At 37.9% G+C, this 22639-nt stretch overlaps 1 protein-coding gene across 1 annotated transcript in view; it reads left to right on the forward strand.

Moving 5' to 3' along the window:
- ABCA13 (ATP binding cassette subfamily A member 13) overlaps window positions 1-22639 on the forward strand; it is a 196835-nt gene that overhangs the window by 165319 nt on the left and 8877 nt on the right. The window contains 3 exon segments of the mRNA XM_032181104.1: window positions 10322-10456; window positions 13014-13117; window positions 15838-15930. Coding sequence (XP_032036995.1) covers window positions 10322-10456; window positions 13014-13117; window positions 15838-15930 — 332 coding nt within the window.

Below are 22639 nucleotides of genomic sequence, written 5' to 3' on the forward strand. Positions count from 1 at the left end.
AGGCCAAACCTGTGTCAGGAAATAGTTTAACAACATACTAAACTTACTAGCAAAGGCTATTACAATATCTGGGAATGTCACTTGGGAGTTTTTGGGTTTACTGATACAGATGTGGCTGTTCTGAGCAACAAATAGCTCTCTCCCTCTCTCTCCCTTTTTTTTTTTCTTCTTTGAATCTTTAAAGAGCTTCGTCAGTGAACTCATACTAGAAATCACATACTAAATGGTAATAGTATAAAATTTATTTATTTATTTATTTTTATTTATAATTTACTGATGGAATTTTCTGATATGGCTTATTCTTAAGCAGTTCAGTCTCTTGTGCATCTCTATTTACAAGTGAAAACTGAAGTGTGATATGAAATCAAGTTCATTTGTGCTGTATAGATTGGTACCACATAACTGTTAGGTCTGTATGGTATCCCACATTGTCCTTGTAACTTCCACAAGACTGTCCGTCTTCCTTTCCCATTTCCTAGAAACAAAACTGTATGTAACTGAAATCTTTTCTACCTCCCTACTTAGCTACCTACCTACCTACCGCCTTCTTGGTTATTGCCTCAGGGTTCACCAAGTGGTTTATTGTCAGTTCCTTGTCTATGTATTGAGTCTGCCTTCTTGTTTCTTTGCAGCTTTTCCCCCAGCAGCTAGGTACTATTTGAGAAAAAGGTCTGTCTCCAGCAATGGGACACTGAATATTCTAAAATAACTGCTATCTTACCCCAATAATAGCATCAGGGCAGGTAATAGTTTGAATGTTTCCTTAAGCTAATCATTTGGGTGTTGCTGGATCAGAGGTTAGGGGATATGAAAGCTTCTTGCAAGTCTTTGCACCTTCTCCTGGGCTATCTCCTTAATAGACCCTGGCTGGACATTAGCTTATTGTTTTAACAGTATACTTCTTGCAGGGTTCTTAGAAATCACGCTGCAGTCTTTTACTTAGTTGTTTGCTGATCTTAACTCATCATCGGTAGTTTTTGCTTCAGAGTACTGGCAGAATACTACAAACATGAATATGTTTACTTTGATCTAAAGGAAACATATTAAGGGCTAATTGTTAATGTACTAGCCTTCTCAACTATAATTATGTGTTTTTTTTCCACTAAGTGGCAGATCTAACAATTGGGCTAAAAGCCTATCATAACGAGCATTTGTTATCATGGTGCTTTAAAAGAAACATAGGTGGCAACAGATTCTGGCCTCTCTCCTAGAGCGGTGTAGTCATTCAAAATGATGCTAGTAAATATTCTTACCTCTTACAGAAGCTATTGAATACTATTGGTCCTCAGTGCAATTTAAAATGGAATCAAAGTTTGATTTTTTAATTACACAGCAGTGTTCTTTAAAGTGCTGTAAACATGGCTGTTAAGCTTTTTTTTTTTTTTTTTAATAATTTTCAGAAGAAAGTACAATATATTATAACCCATATGTCCAAATGGTACACCATGCGCTATAAATGAAGCAGTTTTTAAGACATCTTAGGAAGAGTGTGAGGTTCAGAAAAGCATTTGAATGATAGAAGTACTTAGTCTTAAATAAATTTCAGGGGACTCACTAAACTCACTAAGTCCAGGAGGTTCATGAAGCACCTAGATGATAACTTCTTGGTGCGGGTGCTAACGGAGCCAACTAGGAAAGGTGCCCTCCTAGACCTGTTGCTAGAAAACAGAGAGAGTCTGGTGGGAGATGTGGTGATTGGTGGCCACCTCGGTCATAGCGACCATGAAGTGGTTGAGTTCAAAATTTATGGTGACAGAAGGAAAAGTGCCACCAAAACCTCATCCCTAGATATGGGGAAAGCGGACTTCAGGCTGCTCAGGGAACTAGTCAGCAAGGTCCCCTGGGAAACTGCTCTTGAAGGCCTCGATGTCCACCAGTGCTGGTCACTCTTTAAGCGATGCCTCCTAGAAGCACAAGATCAGGCAATTCCTAAATATCGCAAGTCAGGCAGGCGGGGCAGGAGGCCGGCGTGGCTGACCAGGAACGTTCTAATGGAGATTAGGCGGAAACAGAGAGTGTTTCGCTACTGGAAGGAGGGCCAGGCGTCATGGAAAGAATACAGGGATGCTGTTCGTGTTTGTAGGGAGAAAGTTCGTGTGGCCAAAGCACAGCTAGAGTTGAAGCTGGCTGTGTCTGTGAGAGAAAATAAAAAGGGTTTTTTTAGATATGTAAATGGAAAAAGGAGAACTAAAGAATACATAGGGCCGCTCCTTGATAGGGAAGGTCTCCTCACAGACGATGACGTAGGCAAAGCAGAGACGCTTAACACCTTCTTTACCTCTGTCTTCAATGCCGATGATGGGCTTCGGGACCCAGGGTGCCCTGAGCTGGAGGACCGGGACGGTGGAGATGACAAACTCCCAACTGACCCTGAACATGTGCGGGACTTGCTACTCCACCTGGATCCCTACAAGTCCATGGGTCCGGATGGGATTCATCCCCGGGTGCTGAAAGAGCTGGCGGACGTCATCGCGGAACCTCTTTCAATTATTTTTCAACGATCCTGGGAATTTGGAGAGGTCCCGGTAGACTGGAAGCTGGCAAATGCTGTGCCGATTTTCAAGAAGGGTCAGAAAGAAGACCCTAGCAATTACAGGCCTGTCAGTCTCACGTCAGTGCCTGGTAAAATCATGGAGAAGTTGGTTCTCGAACTTATTGAGGCGCACCTGGGGGACAAAGCAGTCATTGGTCCCAGCCAGCATGGGTTTGTGAAGGGTAGGTCCTGCCTAACTAACCTGATTTCCTTTTATGATAAGATCACCCGTATGGTGGACCAAGGGAAACCAGCTGATGTGATTTTTTTGGACTTCAGCAAGGCTTTTGACACGGTTTCCCATAGGATCCTACTGGACAAAATGTCCACCATACAGCTAAATAAAAACATCATACGATGGGTGAGCAATTGGCTAACGGGCAGGGCCCAAAGGGTTATGGTAAATGGGACTGTGTCAGGCTGGCAGGCGGTCACCAGTGGGGTCCCTCAAGGCTCCATTTTAGGGCCGGTACTTTTCAATATTTTTATAAACGATCTGGATGTAGGAATAGAGGGTATTTTGAGCAAGTTTGCTGATGACACCAAACTTGGAGGAGTTGTGGACTCAAATGAAGGCGTAAAGGCCTTACAGAGGGATCTGGACAGGTTGGAGAGCTGGGCGATCACCAACCGCATGAAGTTCAATAAGAGCAAGTGCCGGGTCCTGCACCTGGGACGGGAAAACCCTGGCTGCATGTACAGACTGGGCGATGAGACGCTGGAGAGCAGCCTAGAAGAGAGGGATCTGGGGGTCGTGGTAGACAGCAAGTTGAATATGAGCCAGCAGTGTGCCCTGGCAGCCAGGAGGGCCAATCGTGTCCTGGGGTGCATCAAGCACGGCATCGCTAGTAGGTCAAGGGAGGTGATTGTCCCGCTCTACTCTGCGCTGGTGCGGCCTCACCTCGAGTACTGTGTGCAGTTCTGGGCACCACAGTATAAAAAGGACATGAAACTGTTGGAAAGTGTCCAGAGGAGGGCTACGAAGATGGTGAAAGGCCTGGAGGGGAAGACGTACGAAGAACGGCTGAGGTCACTGGGCCTGTTCAGCCTGGAGAAGAGGAGGCTGAGGGGAGACCTCATCACAGTCTACAACTTCCTCGTAAGGGGGTGTCGAGAGGCAGGAGACCTTTTCTCCATTAACACTGGTGACAGGACCCGCGGGAACGGGGTTAAGTTGAGGCAGGGGAAATTTAGGCTGGACGTCAGGAGGGGGATCTTCACAGAGAGGGTGGTTGCACACTGGAACAGGCTCCCCAGGGAAGTGGTCACTGCACCAAGCCTGTCTGAATTTAAGAAGAGATTGGACTGTGCACTTAGGCACATGGTCTGAACTTTTGGGTAGACCTGTGCGGTGTCAAGAGTTGGACTTGATGATCCTTAAGGGTCCCTTCCAACTAGAATCATATTCTATGATTCTATGATTCTAAACTCACAGACTCGAGGTCTTATACATACATGTTGCTCTCAGAAAGTGCACCCTGGAGCATAGAGGAAACAATCTCCCTTTGTGAATAGACTGAATAGCACATAAAGTGAGGCAGATGGTGACCATCAGAAAGGAATAGAGTAGCAATGAGCCTATGATGTAGGTTTCCAGCAGCAGCTGCTCTGGAGGCAGCTAGGCTGTCTCCAGACAGCCTAAGGAGCAGGATCAGGAGCTGGTGTGGAGCCTTGAGAATGGAGATAGATTTGTGGTTTGCCACAAGGATCTGAATTTCATAAATAACCTGTCCCATGTGGTACTGAACTCATCTCAGGTGTCTGGGAAATTTTCCAGATTGCAGTGAGCAGGATGATACCAACAGCTTTCTATGCTGTGCCTGCAGGGGGTCTCTCTGCATGTGCATATGTAAATGAACACCACTGTGATTGCTGTTGCCTGTCTGCATTTGGTGAGGAGCCACAAGGATAACCTGACTTCCTATACCTCCTCTAAAATGAGAATTTTGCTCGCTCTTTGAAATATCTGGCATTCATAAAACCCCTTGCAAATGCAGAAGTATTGATGAATAATTTCTGTACCTAAGAGCTTCCACTTTGTATTCAACTCCATCTATTCTCTGGGTAATTAGTACACAGATACTCCAATGGACGCTCTCAAAACCATATGGGGAACAGTTCCTCAAGAGGAGTAGTAACTCACATACTGTTCCTGCTTCAAGTGGATTAAAATAAATTATTTGTTGTTTAGAGATGAGTTATGGTACTGTGGTGCACTGAGGGAAGATAACTGTCAATCTTCTGACTATCCTGAACCTTAGATGATCTAGGTGCTGCTTCTTGTGCCTTAGTATCACATCTGTGATATAGAGACCATTCTTCCTTTCAGCTGTCATTGTTTTTGGTCTACATAGATGACAGAGCAGACTTTGTTGCCATATGCTTGCAATCAAGGCATCAAAGGCCTCCTGCAAATATTACTTAGCTACTCCAGTTTACCTTCATCAACAACTGAAGTGCAGCTATCTCAGAGGAAAACAAATGTTTTTGTCAGTGGGCCCTCCCAGCAGTGTGGCATTGCTGTGAAGTGCTGAACAGCTGCTGTGCTTCAACCCAGAAATGGCTGGTGCCTGGAGAAAGTGTGCATTTTAGTTGCTTATAAAGAAAATAAGGCTGAGAATGCTTTGGAACAGCAACTGTATGGAAATGTAAGCTGTTATTTTCTCATTCCCTCCTACCTATGATATGGTGTTCCAAGCTTGCCTCTGAATGCTTACATGTGAGTGTTGATATTAGTGCGTGCACACACACACACGTGTATATTCTAGGGAGTACATGGTTTTGATTACTATGCAGAAAGCAACATACGTTCGTTTAGTTTTAAAACAAATTAGCAAGTGGGCAGGTGAGTTACTGGATGTCTTGCTACTGAAGAAATCTACTGAAGCACTAACTTCAAAGATCAAATCCTTTTGCTAGACAGATTTATCAACAGCAGGAGTTAAGTGCCTGACATAAAGTTGAGTGCACTTAATGTTCCAAAACAGTAATTAACTGAATGGGAAAGGAGGAGGAAAACGGGTCATTTGCTATCAATGTTAAGTTTCATGGAACATGAAGTTTTACTTTACTTCCTAAAGCTGCTCTGAAACTTTGTTATTTTTATAAAAACTGGTAAGTTGGAAGTAGAGCTTGTGGACTATTTAGACATATGCTGGTTTAACACAGTATTTTAATAGTTATTTTTATTTCTTTAATATATCAAGTTTCGGCATCTCAGTTTGTTCCAGAAGACTGCATACAATTTGTTAAAAAAAAAAAAAAAAAAAAAAAAAAAAAAAAGTCAAATACTAATACAACATTAATTGACACATTCCATTTGCATTAAAACTTATGCATTGCAGATCTCAAAACAAGCTTCACCACGCTTTCAGAGGCAACTTTTTACTGTGCCAATGTGATTTCTTTTTAAGTTCACTCTCCAGGAATATTTTTGCACTGACTCTGGAGCCTCATTGACTTGCTTATGTGCTCTATTCTAGCGCTGCTGGAAACAGGAACTTGTAAAAGCAGTTACTCTCTGCATCCACAAATCTTTCATGCTTGTTTTTTAAGACTCCAAGCAGAATTAGAGTGTACAGTTTTATTATCTGGGATAAAGAACTATTTTCCCTGAGAACTTTGACCATGAGATACACTTTCCTAATGGAAGAAATATAAAAATTTAAGGTTTATTCTGAAGCAGAATAAATACTGTTTTGCATGGATTTGATGCTTGATTGTTTCTTAGGATACTTAATCTATATGGCATTCAAATTTACTCAGAACCTGACAGATAGAACAACTTTTCTTTGGGGACTGTATAACTTTTTCAAGTGACTCTAGAATTCATCTTATGCTTATTATTTCTGTTATGTCTGACACACTTTCAGTATTTTCAGTCGGGTTTGGTTTTCAATGGTTTTGTTCTCAATAAAATAACAAAGAGTTGCACGTTATGTTTATTTTGTCAGAATTATGAAAAATTAAAAAGCTGATGCTTACAGCCTTTCAACTCAGGATAGCTACACTACATTTCTAGACTTCTAATAGACTGAGGCCTCTCTGACTCAATCCATTTTTTTCTGGAAGACATACTAGCTGATCACTCTCAGTACTACTTAATGTTTTACTATTAGTGGTAACTTTGGAGGACAGCGGAAAATAATTAGCATTGTGGGTTACATAATTAATATCATTTTAATATCATATTAATATCATTTACTGCTTTTGAGAGAAGTAAATGTACCTCTTGGTTTCCTGGTCGATAGATAGCACAATGCCTACTTTAATCTTTACTCTTAGAAAAATTAAGATGTGTGCAAAAGTTCAAGTAACCTTGCTGTGGTGGTTTTACCCAGCTGGACAGCAGAACTCCACCACAACTACTTTCTCAGAGGAAGAGGTGGAGAAAATACAATAGAAAAGGCTCAAGGGTTGAGATAAGGAGATGGTTCACCAATTACCGCCACAGGCAAAACAGACAGCATAGGGAGATTAATGTCATTTGTTGCTTGTCACTAAAAGACTAGAGAAGTGAGAAACTAAAAGCAAACTAAAACCACCCTCCCCCTATCCACCCTCTTCCACCTCCTCTCCCCAGGTGGTGCAGGGGAGTGGGGAATGGGGACTGTGGTCAGTCCCCTGCTGTCATCTTCGTCTCCCCTTCTCCTTCACAGTCACACTCCCTGCCCCTGCTCCATGTGGGGTCCCTCCTACGGGATGCCATTCCCCAGCTGATCCTGCGAGGGCTGCCCCCAGGCAGCAACTCTTCAAGAACTGCTCCCACATGGGTCTGTACATGATTTTACAGATTCAAGGACTTATTCCAATGAGTATTCCAAAGTTGAGGGAACTATTAAATTAATTTGGAAAAAAAAAAAAAAAGAACTTTTTCTTTAGATATTAGACTTGGATAGGGAAAATAAATCAGTTTAAGGAATGTTGGAAAATAGGGAAATTTTTAGCTTAAAGATATAAATTCTGTTATCTGGATGGGGGGAAGAGAAAGGGAGGAAAGATTAAATTCATGACTACAGGCATGAGTAGATGTAAAACATCTTTATGGTTCAAATGCACTCACAAAATATATTTTTGCATATAACTGCGTCTTTTCATTTGGCCTCGATATTACCAACTTGCTATATAAATTGATGTATCTCCTCATGTATCTCCTCACTCTTCACTGCTGAAAGTAATTGAAACCAGAAATAGAACATCATGATGAATAGGACAGGGAGGGAGAGAAGGTGATTGTGGATATATCTCATATTCACTAAAGGAAGGAAACCATTAGAATTGTAAATGCCTTGCATAATTGTGTGTATCTGAAGATTTGTCACATGTCCAATTCTGGATTTCACTTAAAGTCGTTTAAGAGGGATTTTCATTTTTACTTTATGGTACACTATGATGTAAACCAGAAGACACCACTGGTTATACAGATAAATGAAGTTATAATGAAGATGTGCAGGCTCTTCCACACTATATCTAATGTATAATATATCTACTTTCATTCAGATGACATTTTCATTATCATTGAGGTCACTTTAGAATCATAGAATCCATAGAATGGTGAAGGCTCTGGAAGGCAAGATATATGAGGAGTGGCTGATGTCACTTGGTTTGTTCAGCCCAGAGCAGAGGAGACTGAGAGGAGACCTTATCGCAGTCTTACAGCTTCCTCACAAGGGGGAATGGAGGGGCAGGCGCTGATCTCTTTTCTCTGGTGACGCGCAATAGGACCCGAGGAAACATCTTGAAGCTGCAACAGGAGTGATTCAGGCTGCATGAAAGGAAAAGGTTCTGCACCCAGAAGGTGGTCAGGCACTGGGACAGGCTCCCCAGGGCAGTGGTCACAGGACCCAGGAGTTGGACTCAACGATCCTTGTGACTCCCTTCCAATTCAGAATATTCTATGATTCTGTGATTTGTAGGAGGATAATCCTCTCATCACTAACATGCATGCATTTCCAGTCGTAGCAACATTAAATCAGTTTAGTAGAGTGGATAAGCAGTTTACCATGTGCTTTAGAGGTATTTATTTTACAGGTTGCTTTAGTGTATAAGAAGACCTATGTTTGAAAGATAAAACAACAACAAAAACACAAACCAGACCAAACAAACACAACAACAAAAACAAAAGACTCTCTGCTATTATATCTTATAATTAAGCTTAGGCTTTCAACTGTTTCTAAAACCACAGAATATTTGAGTTTGCAGCACTTGTACTGGTATACAGCAATAGTGTCTAAAGGAAAGCAAAACACTATGAATTACCTCTGAAACAGAAGAAGATGTGAACTTTTCAATATAAAATTGTTTGTGGATGGTTTGATAGTTGTTGATTAATGTTTTTTGTTTTTTCTTTTTCTTAAACTTTCTTCATTTAATGTAGCTAGAACAACGTTTTTGAATGTAGGTTTAGTCTGAGAACATCTACTGTTCTCAGGTTATACAATAAGGTACACAGAACACAAGTGACTTTGGAATACCAGTGCCAGTGTCTATGCTAGAGCATTCCAGATTCGTACTGCTGCAGCATTATTCCTGCCTACAAAGAACTTGGAGATGTCTTTTATTTTTATGCGTATTACTGAAAAGTTTGCTAGAAGAGTCATGAATATCTGGAGTATTGTCTCCTAAGGAAATTGCATAAAGTTCTCATGAAAATGATTGTTTATGGCAGTTTATTTGAAATGGATAGTGAATATTCATAGTATTGTTGACTGATATATTGTTTTCTGTTGGATTTTCTAAATTAACTCAACACAGTCAATCTGATCTGACAAATCCTTCCAATGTTTGCTTTTTGCTGAAGGTAGCACAACAGAAGCAAAAATAACGCATAATACTGTAGTGGATGCTCTGGTGTTGGATCTGAGACATGAGTTAGAGCATCATGCAACTACTTGTTACAAGAATCCCCTGGTTGTGCTACATCTAGCATAAAGGTAGATTGGCTGTAGTGCAAATTTTATCACCTGTTGATGATAGAGCCACCAAGCAGCATGCCGCTAAAGACATAGTGTTTTGTAGGGTGTCTGTTAGTGCTGAGTAGAAGAGTCCTACATGTTTTTGCATGAGGTCTCTTTGGATGGTCTAGTTGCTATAGGTGGAAAAAGGCTCTTGGTACATTTAAAGTTCTTTAGCAGCAGTATTTGAGGTAGCCTTTAGGCTAGTACATTAGGATTGTCTCTGATTGGTAGAGAAGAAAGGCCATAGAGGATATAAGCATTGTCTCCTGCTGCACTCTTATGCATGACCACTGTGGATCACAAATACTTATTTAAGCACAATATTACACCCAAGAGCTGCGTCTAATTTGCCCTTCCCCTTTATTTCAAAGGTCTGCTAATGTAATCCTAAATGATCTGTAAGAAACTCTAAATGTTTGATCCATGACTTTCTTTTCTGCCATTTCCATTTTTGTGGTTGATGTAGAATTTTATTTCCTGAATTTCTGTCACTGAGGTGTTTGATCAGGTGAATACTGGAGAACTAAGTAAAATGAGGAACATTTTAGATCATTGAGCTACCAAACCAAAGTGAATGTAAATGGCACAAGGAATTACAAGGAATGACAGAGCCAAATTTTCTATATAAGAATATCCTTATTCTTTGTGTGGAGGAAAAGGGTCCCAAAATAGCTTTTTGTGCACCTCTATGATTCAGAAGTAATAATATGCAGCAAATGGGGGTAAATGAGGAAATAACTTGTATGCTTACTTTTAATCTTCATGAACAGTGTATTTAAATGTCTACCTTATTTGGCTTGTCTTTGTTGACTTTCAAATTTCTAAACTGCAGGTAGCAGAGGACCTTGTCAACCGGTTACATCTCAATGCCCATGTTGACAAACTGGTGAGAACATACAGTGCTGGCACAAAGAGAAAACTCTCTACTGCTGTGGCTTTAGTTGGTAAACCCCAAATACTTTTACTGGTGAGTAGAGGCAGTACCACGGCTACTTTGGAAACATGATAAATGCATTGAATTTCCTTGTCTTGTGTGTTGCTTTAATAACAATCAGGTAGTTTTCTGGTTAGTCAAGAAGTAATTGATACACAAATGAACAACTGTCCTGTTTGCTTTGCTGTATGAACATTTAATTTTATTCACCAGTGCTTCCAAATCATAATCTGATGTTGTTTTTCCTTTTTTCTTTTTTCTTCTTTTCCTTGAGTCAATGGGATGGGCAAGGAAAAAGGACCCTAAACAAGTACAAATGCAGTTATAGCATCCCATGACCCAAATAGATTAATAACTTATTTTAAGATTTCTTTATGTAGAAGAGAAAAAAAAATGCTGTAAAATACGTTAATGATGTATGTATTCTTTACTTTGTATATAACATGAGAAAAATATGTATGAACAATTCTACTGGCCATCTCAAGAAGGAAGATTTTGATTTTAGTGAGTAATTTGGTGCTGGCATTACTAATTACCTGTCTTTTTGAGGATTTTCATATTCCTTGCTTCATCATGCTTCATAAATTGTCCAGTTTTTATGTTTTTATTGGATTCACTAATCAAACTAATAATCCTGAATGGTGTTAAATTGAATTATGTGTTGTCTTGGTGCCCGCATTTTACCATTCATTTAGGCCTGAAACTGGCCTTTTCAGCATAAGCAATGTCTTTTGTATTGAAGATCATGGAATTACAAAGCTATGGGAATTTTGTACTATATTCTTTTTCTCATCACCACATATTTTTTTTTTTTTCACTAGAGAAGATGAGACCACTCTTCCTTCAACCTTGGGTGGGAAGATCTCAACCAGTTTAATGGTTGAATCAGCCTTTCAGAATTGTCAGGAGGATGTGGTTTGTCCTCCAGAGTTGAGAGGGCAAATAGTACTTCCAGTCATAGATCATAGACTAAGTAGAAAAATATAAAATTGGTGTTGGCTTTATAGGCTTTACATTTCCAAAGCTCTGTATGTTCTGAAAATGAGACATATTTTGTTTCTTCTAGCTTCATAATGTTGACTCACTTCTGAGTTGAATTATTTTATTTACATTTTATGCTTAAACTGATGCTGGTTCAGTTAGTAAAAGGAGATAATCTTATTTCAGTGCTTTTTTCCTGATCTTAGAAAATGCTCCAACTGTTTTTTAATGTTTTTATGACAGCTTGCTACTGCAAGTAGCCATACCTTCAGGGCAGATGCTATTGCATATGTAATGAAAAAAGGAAAGAAATGTATAAACATGTCAAAAACTTTAAAAGATTTGATTGGTTTTAAAAAAAGGTATCTGATTTTAAGGGAGCTGCTCAGTATTTTAAAAAATTCTCTCTTTTTTTTTTTTTTTTTTTTTTTGTCTGAGAAGCAAAAGCACCTATGTAAACTACTGTATCTATTTCCAGCTTGTATCCAGGATTGTAGCTATTAATTTAGGTGATAGCCTTATTTATTATTATTATTATTATTATTATTATTATTATTATTGTTATTATTATTATTATTATTATTATTATTATTATTATTATTATTATTATTATTATTATTATATTTTCAGTTTTACTGCTTTTTATTTTTGTTTTGTTACCCCTCTACAGTTAAGAGGCTGAACCGAATTCCTTTTCACCTCTGTTGTTGGTAGCTAAGCACCACAATCAGCATCAGACAGGATGCTTTGTTTGCTTTGTTTCTTGATAACTCTGCTTACAATTTTCAGCTAGGAGTCCTTGCTACATGGGCCAAGCCCATGCCATCCTAATTTGATATGTCATGAAGGTGCTGATAGCCTTCATGAAATTGTACAGTATTAAAATTAAAATTATTGTTTTTGGCAATCAGATATCATTCTTTATGTTTCTATGATTAGAAGAGGTCAAAATTTGATCTACGGGGAAAGCAGGATTAGATAGGAAGGGGAAATGTAGTCTTTGTAGCTTTGCTTCTTTCTCCATGGAAGCCATCTGAGTTGGAAACAGGAAAAGCCAGGTAGTTTGCATTGGGCAACACTGATTGGGTTGTTATTTAATTCTGTGGATTCTTTCCATCACGGGTGGGAGTTTTTCTAAAGGGACTCCAGGAGTAACAGCTGGAAGATGTATGGTCCAAACATACTGTCTATGCCTGGTATGGGGTGAGCAGTAGCAAGCAGCTGTGAGTTAGCACAAGTCCTTTAGCACTTGTTTGCGCTCATGGCAGCTATGCATGTAGGGGGACAGACACAAACGCAAACCTTGCAGAGTGTGAGAAAAAACCTGCAAGTCTCTCCTATAGAATATATACATGTATATATATACATATATACATACACACACATATTTTTTTTTGGAATAAAAAGATGTGTTTTATAAATATAGGAATGAAGTTAAATGTGCTAACACAAAAAAAATTATCAGGGTGTCTTTTCAGTTACCTCCCCAAACCATAGTTTTTAAAATGAGACAAATATGTACTGTTACTGTGAATTCTGTCCATACTGGGCTGGAAGTCTGCTGTCTTTTTCCTGTGATGCTGTATCATTATTTTCATTTTTCCCATAGGATGAGCCCAGTTCTGGGATGGATCCTTGCTCTAAACGCTACCTTTGGAAAACCATTCTGAAGGAAGTTCAGGATGGCTGTGCAGCTGTGCTAACATCCCACAGGTGTGACCCTTATTACAGCAGCAAGCGTATTCCTATTGTCCTTCCTCACTTGCTGTTAACTGAGGGCAGAGGAGAATATTCTAAAGGCATATTCACTCTTTTTTCACTCATATTCACTCTTTTAGGTATCCTTTAGCAACTCCTTCCTGCTCATGAAAGTTGAACGTACATAAATCATAAATATTTTCCATATTCATTTTTCAAGGATTAGATTGTGGCTTAAGGAGGCTGCAGGCAGAAACATGATGCAGTGAATCTTCCCTTTTCTAAGCTCTTTCCATTCAATGTTGCAGCATCTCTTGTTCGGAACACAACTTATCCTTTTGCAGTTGCCCACTTTACAAATCCTTAGAAACACAGGAGTGGAAAACACTTTTCTGATTTTATTAATGAATTTGTTTTGCATGAGCATATTGAAGGAGAATGCTGCAGTATGCTAAAGACAGATACATCAGCTATTTTCTGTATCCACTGCTGGAAATGGAAGGATTAACCCTGTCTTCTTAGAAGCATCTATCTTGTCAATTCTTTGATATGGTTATTGGTGCATCATTTTATTGGGGAAAACATCAGAACTGTTTTGTAATGTCTGTAGTAGAATGGAATAAATTACTTGTTCCCCTAGGGATTATAGTATAGTCAGTATAATTATATATAAAATGTCTTCGATTGAAGGTCATGAACACATGCCCAGAAAGGACAAAAAATGATTAATCAAAACAGCAACACAATGTTTTGGCCAAATGAAATTTGAAAAGTAAATAAATCAATAACAGAATGTAGCAAAACTTCCTTATAGGTTTGCTAGATGCTAAATTTTTCATATGTTCTAAAAATGTCTATTTGTTGTCCCTGTACATGTGCGTGTGACATTATTGCTGAAAAAAATGCAGTCAGAAGTTTCAAGAATATTGTTTATTGAAACTGAATCTTCAAAAGCACATACCTGTATTTGATCCCCAAGTGTTTACCAGCTCACTTATTAGGGAACAGAAGTTACACAGTGTAAATTAAGTCATCTTCAGTAAAGTTTGCTTTAACTTTCCAGTCCATAGTAAGAACCCTCTGTTGTCAAACACCAGCTAAACAGAAGAGATGTGTGGTCTCATTATTAATATGCTGTGAACAGAATAAATAAATAAATAAATCCATCAAATAAATTGTAACTAATTGCTCATTTAGCTCCACAAATTACTGACTTCTGTCTGAAACAGTTATAAGTACAGCGATAGTGTACATATCTCGTTTCTAATTAATCAGACATTGTTACGGCAGGTTGGATGAAAGAGAAATTATTTTATACTATTTGCTGAAGGCCATTGGAGATTTATTTGAGATTATTCTCTTGAAGGCTACTTCATAAGTAAAATATTCCTTCTTATGAAATGAATCTTTATGCATATCAGCAAGTAAATGCACCGAGGTATAGAGATGGTTTCCTGTGTAAAGATTGGCATTTGAGACCTATTTACTTCATTTTCAGAGAAAATGTGCAACTTTTGTTTTGAGGCAGGAGAGGAATGTGGTTGTATTGACAGTCCATACAGGCCTAAATTTGTGTTATTTTGTCCTAACTGGGAATTGTTATGCCAAGAGGAGCATTATGACATACTACATGCCAAAATGACTCAGCTAACTTCCTGCTTTGTGGGAAAATGCATTAGCTGTCTCACCATCTCTCTCAAACATAGTGGCTTGTGGTTTGGCAGTTCTCACCCTATTCCTGTCCCATTTTAAGAAAATTATTCCTAGGAGGGTACTTAATCTCCCTGCTCACTCAGTAAATACTATAATTTGGACTGCTATATGGCTGAGGCATTCGAGAAGACTTTTTAACTTTCTCAGAGGCGATGGGGAAGTAAGCACAGTGAATTGCAAGAACATCAAACAACTTCAACTTCTCTTTGAGAAGTCAGCTCTTTGATGAATGTGTCCTGACTGATGTCCTGTCTGAAGCAATGCTTTGGAAGAAATGTTCACATAATTCTGTGTAATATGTAGAAAGGCAGCATATCTGCCCTAAACTTTACAAGTCAAAGTTATTCTTTATCATCTGAAGCAGTCATACATAGCATGCTTTTTTTGTAACAATTTTTTTAACAAATGTTACAAATTTTTTTGTAACGTGCTTTTTTATAACATGCTTTTTTTTTTTTTTTTTTTAAGTCATATATGACATGCTTTTCTATTCAGTTGCTTTTCCATGTCCTAAATTCTGTTTGGACTATAGTGTATTGCATCTTCTTCTGTCCTGCAGTCAGGCTAAGGGTAACTTTCCTTTTTAAGGAGATATATTTTGCAAGAGGCGAGCTGAGCAAACTTCATTTTTCTCCCTCCATCCCTTTGCTTAAAATGACCGCAAACATATTACAGGGAATAATTGTCTCACATTCAGTGGCGTTTCTGTGACTGCCTGCCAGCTGTGTGGCTGTAGTAATAAAACCTTTGTATCATAACTAGATTGGTCAAATTAGATATGGACTAAAACCATAAACTCAGTTTTGAGGCTCTTTTCTAGGTGTCATGTGGTAATTATGTTTGGTATGAACCAACGAGGGCTACAATTTCAACCGTTGCCTTTAAAGCCAAAGATTTTGTTGTACCTATTTTTGCAGCTGTCCAGATTACTTCCATTTTAATTAAAGGTAGGTATAAATAGTGTTCTCTGTTTTCACTTGTCTTCTTTTAATCCCTTTTTCTTTCCCCACCATGTTTTGTAGTATGGAGGAATGTGAAGCCCTTTGCACACGGCTTGCTATTATGGTGAATGGAAGCTTCAAGTGTCTTGGTTCTCCCCAGCACATCAAAAACAGGTATTATATATCAACATTGAATCTTCTGCAGATACGTGCAGTCTCAGAACTGGCTAGATATTTAGTAGTGCCAAGGCATATATACTTATGACTGCTAAGCACATCTTTTCCTGACATCACTGAAGTTAAAAAGGAGCCAATTACAATATCTCAGCAAGCTAAGTTGACATATGGCATTACTAAAATGCTTTGTAGTCTTCACTGGTAATTGAATAAGACAGATCTGTATCTAAATGAAGCAATTCTGCAATCAACCTGAGAAATGCATTGTGAGATTTCAACATTTTGTGATATTATGGGATACCCTTTAGTTCCTTGTGATAATTTTTCATAAGAGGAAGAAGCACTTAACAAGTCAGCAGACAGTAAGACAACACATTTTGAACCATTACTGTCTCCTAACAAATTCACTGGTAATTTTAGATATTTATGCTATAGTTTTCTGCTTTCTTTTCCTGGTGTGGATGAGCATCTCTTCTACTTCAACTCTGATCATAAGTTAATTTAACATCTGTTTATGGGGACGTTTATTTAGAGGATGGGCTGAATTCACCATGAAGAAAACAGGACCAGAAGTGGAAGGCAGACCTGCTGCAACTTCGAGATAGAACATTTACATTCAGTGATAAGTAGAATTTTTATGGCATCCAGACAGCCAGCTGTGTAATGGCATTGCTCATTTACAAGCTGAAAAGCCACAATGGTTTGTACCAGCTCAGCATTTAGCACTCTTGAGTACAGATACACTTGACAATGTAAACCTCTACAGAAACTGTGCTACATTATGGGTATAAAGCGCTCTGTAGTCTCATACAACTTTTTGTCCCTTGAGGGCACTTCTGGCTTTCTGTCCTTTGGATAGAACTGTAGGCCCTTACTTCTCAGCTGCATTAGCATGATAGGCCTGAATCATGTTTACCTTAATGTACTCTTTCCTTCCAAGTTTTTTTTTGTTGTTGTTTGTTTGTTTGTTTGTTTTTGTTTTTTTCAACAGCGAAATAGACCTTCAGACCTATGAACAGGGCGGTGAAAAGAACTGAGATCTGCTTCCATATTTGTGCTTGTTTTTCTGGAGGCAGGAGAAGCTCTTCAGGAGTTTCCACTTCTTTTGTTCCTAGCTCTTTTTGTTTGCTATCTAGTCCATTTTGACCAAATTTCAAAGCATAGAAAGGTCTATTGTCCCACTAGCTGAAGTAGTTTAGTACGACTCCAGGCACCCTTATTCCTTTTGCAGTAAGAGACAGATGTCTGTAGAAGACAACGTAGACCTTGGGCAGGTAAAAATGCTTTTTTAAGATGTGCATGTCCCCAGAAAAGGGAAAACAGTATTATTAGGTTCTTAGGCACTTCAGCTGAGTGTGTAAAATAGCTATGATAAATGTGGGCATTCTCTCTCCCTCTGTCTCTCTCTCCCTCTCTCTCCTTTTTATTTTATTTTTTTTTAATATTTCAGATCCTCTGGAGGCTGTGTGTGTGTCTGTCTCCTCAGCTTGACCATGAGGGGGGAACATTCCACAAAGTTTAGGTTCACCAATATCCTCTCAGTGACTCCGTCATTCTTTTGCCCCTCCTGATGTTTCCTTTAGCAGCATCTTTTCATCCAGCTTTTTTTTTGAAGTAAGAAATCCTAAACATACTCATAATTATGCACCATATTCATATAAATAGGAAATTTCTTGATTTTTCTATCCTCTTTCTCTAGATACTTTTTCAGGTGGAGAGAGCTGCTGGGGTCATTCAGCCTGGAGAAGAGAAGGCTCCAGGGAGACCTCATTGCAGCTTTCCAGTACCTAAGGGGGGTCTGCAGGAAAGCTGGGGAGGGATTCTTTGTCAGGGAGTGTGGTGATAGGATGAGGAGTAATGGTTTTAAACTAAAGATTAAAAATGGTTTTAAACTTTAGATTAGATATTAGGAATAAATTCTTTACTATGAGGGTGGTGAGGCACTGGAGCAGTTTGCCCAGAGAAGCTGTGGATGCTCCCTCCCTGGAGGTGATCAAGGCCAGGCTGGATGGGGCTTTGAGCAACCTAGTCTGGTGGGAGGTGTCCCTGCCCATGTCAGAGGGTTGGAATCAGATAGCTTTTAAGGTCCCTTTCAACCCAAACCATTCTATGATTCTGTAATATACCTCTTTGGATCACAGTAAGAAATTTAGTGCAGAAGAATAAACTATGTGACATACTGGAAGAATACTCAAATTAATTCTAAGAACATCAAGATATTTACAGATCAGTCATTCACAAGTCAAAGCTCTACCAGCTTCTCTTTTAAGCTCTCCAAACCAAGTTAAAGATAAGAATGTTTGGTAGTCATATTCATAGTTATCGTTTTCTAAATCTATCTCTCTATCTATAAAACAAAACCACTATGTACTAGGATTACATACTACCAGTAGGTTTTTTTTCCTTGTATTGCCATGACTTTAAAGCAAATCAGTAGCATTCATGTGGGTTAATATGTGCACTGGACACCTGTATCACTAAAGCTTTCAATTGAAACTGTGTAGGTGAAGCTGCACTAAGATTTTCATTTAAGGTAGGACTAAAATCCCTTTAACTCCTAGCTTGTGGATTGATTTAGTCTCAAAATTTTCCACACCTATTGTTCAGGAACCTATTAATTTTTTCTAAAACTTTAAAACCTTTTATTAGGATAAAATAATCACTAGCTTTACCAAAGGATTTAATTAAAATTATACAGTTGTCTGAATTCTCACTGACTGCCTAATTCATTTTCTTGGCTTCTGAGAGCAAAAACAAGTGTAGAGAGTGTAGTCTTAAAACCTCATATACAAGCAGCTGTTAAAGCTGCTTTCTTTGGAAAACTTTTGATAAGTGCTGGCAAAAAGCCAAAAAATGTCATTGAATTCCTATTATTATGTTACTTACTCTAGTTTCCGGTCTTCCCTCCAGACAGACCAACTGACTGTGGTTTTCTTCACTTGTCCATACAGTGCTCCATTATAGACCTCAGGTTATCACACAACTAATATATATGGTAATCGTTGAGGGTTTAAGAAGTCTATTACCTCTGTATAATTCACCTTCCAAACCTATTTTAGGACAATTTCCAGATATGTTACCATGTGCCTATCTTGCAGGGGACTTCTCCATCTGCACAAGAGAAGCAGGATTCCTTTACTTACTACTCCAAACCATTGAAATAATTAAGTTTTAATTATTGTAATTGTAATTTTCTCACTTTCCACTCCACCTGTGATCATCCTTATCATCCTGAAAAACTTCCAGGACCTGAAAGAGTTTATCCTTCCTTCCCATTTTCCTTCCCTCCCTGTGATATGTATATGATATATTATATATGATGTATATGTATATGATAGTCCTGTCATATACTCTCATATGGAGCAAAACTTTTTTCCTTTTAAAGTGATAAACCATAAAAATTTCTAAATCTTTTCTTTGGAAAAAATATCTGCCAGCTGAAGAACACTTTCCTTAACAGCCGTATCCACTGGTATGATTGCTGGTTAATTCTTTTTTTTTAGTGTTTGCCTGCATTAACACCTTTTAGCGTATTTGTCCCTGCCACCTTCTCTGAGTAAAAAAAAAACTATTGCTTTACATTTTATTTAACAAAACTCTTTCGTGAAGCAATGTAAGTGAAAAAAGCATAAGAAAAACTAATCTTCCTGCATCTGATTCGATCTAAATTACTCATACTATAGAAATTTGTTTCTTGATGATGCTTTTGTGTGTTATGTATGTGGATTAATCATACTGGCAATATACTTACTTAATATTAACAAGCAGGAATTGTACCAAAAGAAATTCATGGCGGCCATCATTGTTGTAGATTATTATGGTTTTGTGTTGTGTTAGATTTTACAACTCGTGATTTTTTATTTTTCTCTTATTTATAAGCAGCTATTGATATCTTTGGTCTATCTTCAATTTGTTTCTACAAATTAGATTGAACAAATACTTAAAAATCAATTACAGGTAATCTAATCTAGCTTTGACTGGATAAAAGAAATGTAAACACTGTATGAACATTTAAACCAGAGAACTTTCATAGGGGTTTTATTTATGATAGAATGACTCCTAGATATTAAGAAATTACCATGGAAGTACATTTTAATATTACGTGTGATAGTATTAAAGTCTTAGGATTTTTTTTTCCTCTTTTGTGTGTAGCTACATTCACTAAAATAACATTTTTCTTCTCTGTGTGGGGATTCTATCTGTCTTGATGGAAACCATCAGAATTGTTTTATTTGCTTTTCTTCTAGTAGCACTCCAGCCCATAAAGTCTAGTTATGATTGTCTTTTTGATGAATGTTTGATGAAGTCTTAATGGGTCTTCCTTGGAGCCATGTTAAATTTCCTTCTTTACTGTGGTGGGAAGTTTCAAGGATTCAGCTTTCTTTCTCAGTACACTTTCAGCCCTTGGCAGATGGAAAAGACCATAGTCTTGGACTGAATACAGGTTTGTCAGATGGCAGTACAAAATTCTGCTATGAAGGCTATGAGTGAGCTCCAGGAAGATGCTAATGTGCTTTTTAATGTGCATAAAAGCTTCATAGGGTTATAAAAAGTGACACATGCTGCTTCTAATGTGTGAGACTTGTTAAATTTTTCCAGCTCTTGTGCAAGCCTGTTACCAAATGCTCACCCAAAAATGTCTCCTCTCCACAGTTGAAGGTATTTTAGATTTTATTCCCAACTGTTGAGCCCTGACTAATTTTATCTGTTTAAACATTTAAAGTACCCTCAAATGTTTCTCACTAGTATGAGTATTAGACTTCTTTAGAAGAGCTCTATTTATTATGTTTATTTTTTTCAGGTGGCAAATTTCTGAATAAGGCCAAAACAGGTGTTAGCCAGGAAGAATGAATTGAAGAGTAATTTCCAAAAAGTTAGCATCTTAGTTCTAGATATAGTTTGTATGAGATAGATGTGTTAGCAGTTGTGCCTATTAAAACATAATTTCAGCTGACTCCTGCCAACTGAGTCAATTACTCTAAATTGTGAATGGATTACATCTAAACGTTCTCTCCAGTATTTTCCATTATACTTAACGTTTTTTTAAAAAATCACAGAAGCATTTCCATGTTAGGTACAGCTGGCCAATCCTATGGGAACAACATTTTGAGTACCATTCTTCATTTTAGGGCCATCTGGACAGACTTCTTTTAGCTGAAAAAGCCATACCAATTTTTCAAGTGCTGGACACACATCAAGTCATTGCTCAAATTGTATCAGCAAGCCATCTGATTAAATTACCCAGCAATTAATCCGTTTGTTATAGCAGTTAGAATGGAAGATGTGTTGCCAAGCTATTTACACTTTACATTTTTTTAGAAGGTTGATTAAGAATATTTTATTGCTTTTCTCAAGATAACTTGCATGTGGATTTCTTAAATGGAAAAAAAAAAAAAGGATTAGGTTTAAAGATCTCATGAATATTTCAGTTGTCATTGGACAGTGTGTTATCATGCTAACAGGAATATTTGCAGTGACTTTCTTACATGCCATAAAATGTAGAAGCGATGATATTCAAAAATATAATTTTTATTCCTGTTGATAGACAACATAAATTCCTTTTGTACATAAAAAACTTATTAAGGCAGTAAATGTGTATTCATGCAATATATCTATTTTTAAATCTTCCCAGAGGAAATCTTTAAGAAAAGAGTTCTACAACTTTAAAAGCATATGGATTGTTAGTTCAGAAGTCAGAGCTAGCTGTGCAACATTAGTTCATCCCTACTCTGTATGTACATCAGAATGCAGTTTTGGGGGGTGCAATTTTATATGGTGTTTCCTGTGGGACACTGCAATATAGCTGCCTACTTGTATTCTCTTCCCCTACCATGTGATCTGTGTACCATCGTTACTAGGCATTTTTCAAACCTGTCTCTAAATATACTATTATCAGCATTCATTAGAGCTGTGCTTTGTAAATATTAACATCTATGTTTTCAATGATACTCCCAGGAAACAGGATTTGAAATAATTATCTCAATTTTATAGAGATGTAACTGGAGCATGACAAATATGTTAAAGTTAAAAGATTTTGGGTAACCATTCTGAGCAGTTTATGACTAAATATTTTAACGCTACGTAGTGCTTGGTATTCTCAAAACTACAAAGCCATTGCAATTTTCAGCTGTAGCAGTGAGTGTTATGAAAGTACTATGAATTCCTTCTGCAGATTGGAGTCCTAGGTCTCAAGGTGAGCACTTAGCAGGGTAGGAAGCAGTAGTGAAAAATGTGGTTTGAATTACCACAGGTCACACAGGTGTACTGGAGTGGAAGGGTAGGATTTGCTTCCACGGAGCCATTCTCATCCACCAGAACGGTGAAGCACTTACTCAGCAATCTGCTATCTTACTTACAATATTTTCCAGATGTTTCAATAAACAAAATCAATTCTATGAGCATTTACCTCCAGTTTGTCTTGTAAACTCTTCATGGTAGGGATTTCTATAAGAGATACTATGCAGTGATGCAATTAAAGCTTATATAATAATGTAGATATTCCAGTTGTTTAAATGTGGATTTCAGAGCTGGCCTTCATTCTAACATTTTTTGAACTTGAGAATTTGAACTTAAATTGTTGATAAGATCCTTTCAATGGACATCTTAGTGTATAATATTTGGATAAAAAAATAAATAACTATAAAAAACAAACTGAAAACAGTGACAGAAACACACAGATAACATTATTTCCTTCTGCTTTTTTGAC

Source organism: Aythya fuligula, chromosome 2 (assembly GCF_009819795.1).
Source record: "Aythya fuligula isolate bAytFul2 chromosome 2, bAytFul2.pri, whole genome shotgun sequence".
Lineage (NCBI taxonomy): Eukaryota > Metazoa > Chordata > Aves > Anseriformes > Anatidae > Aythya > Aythya fuligula.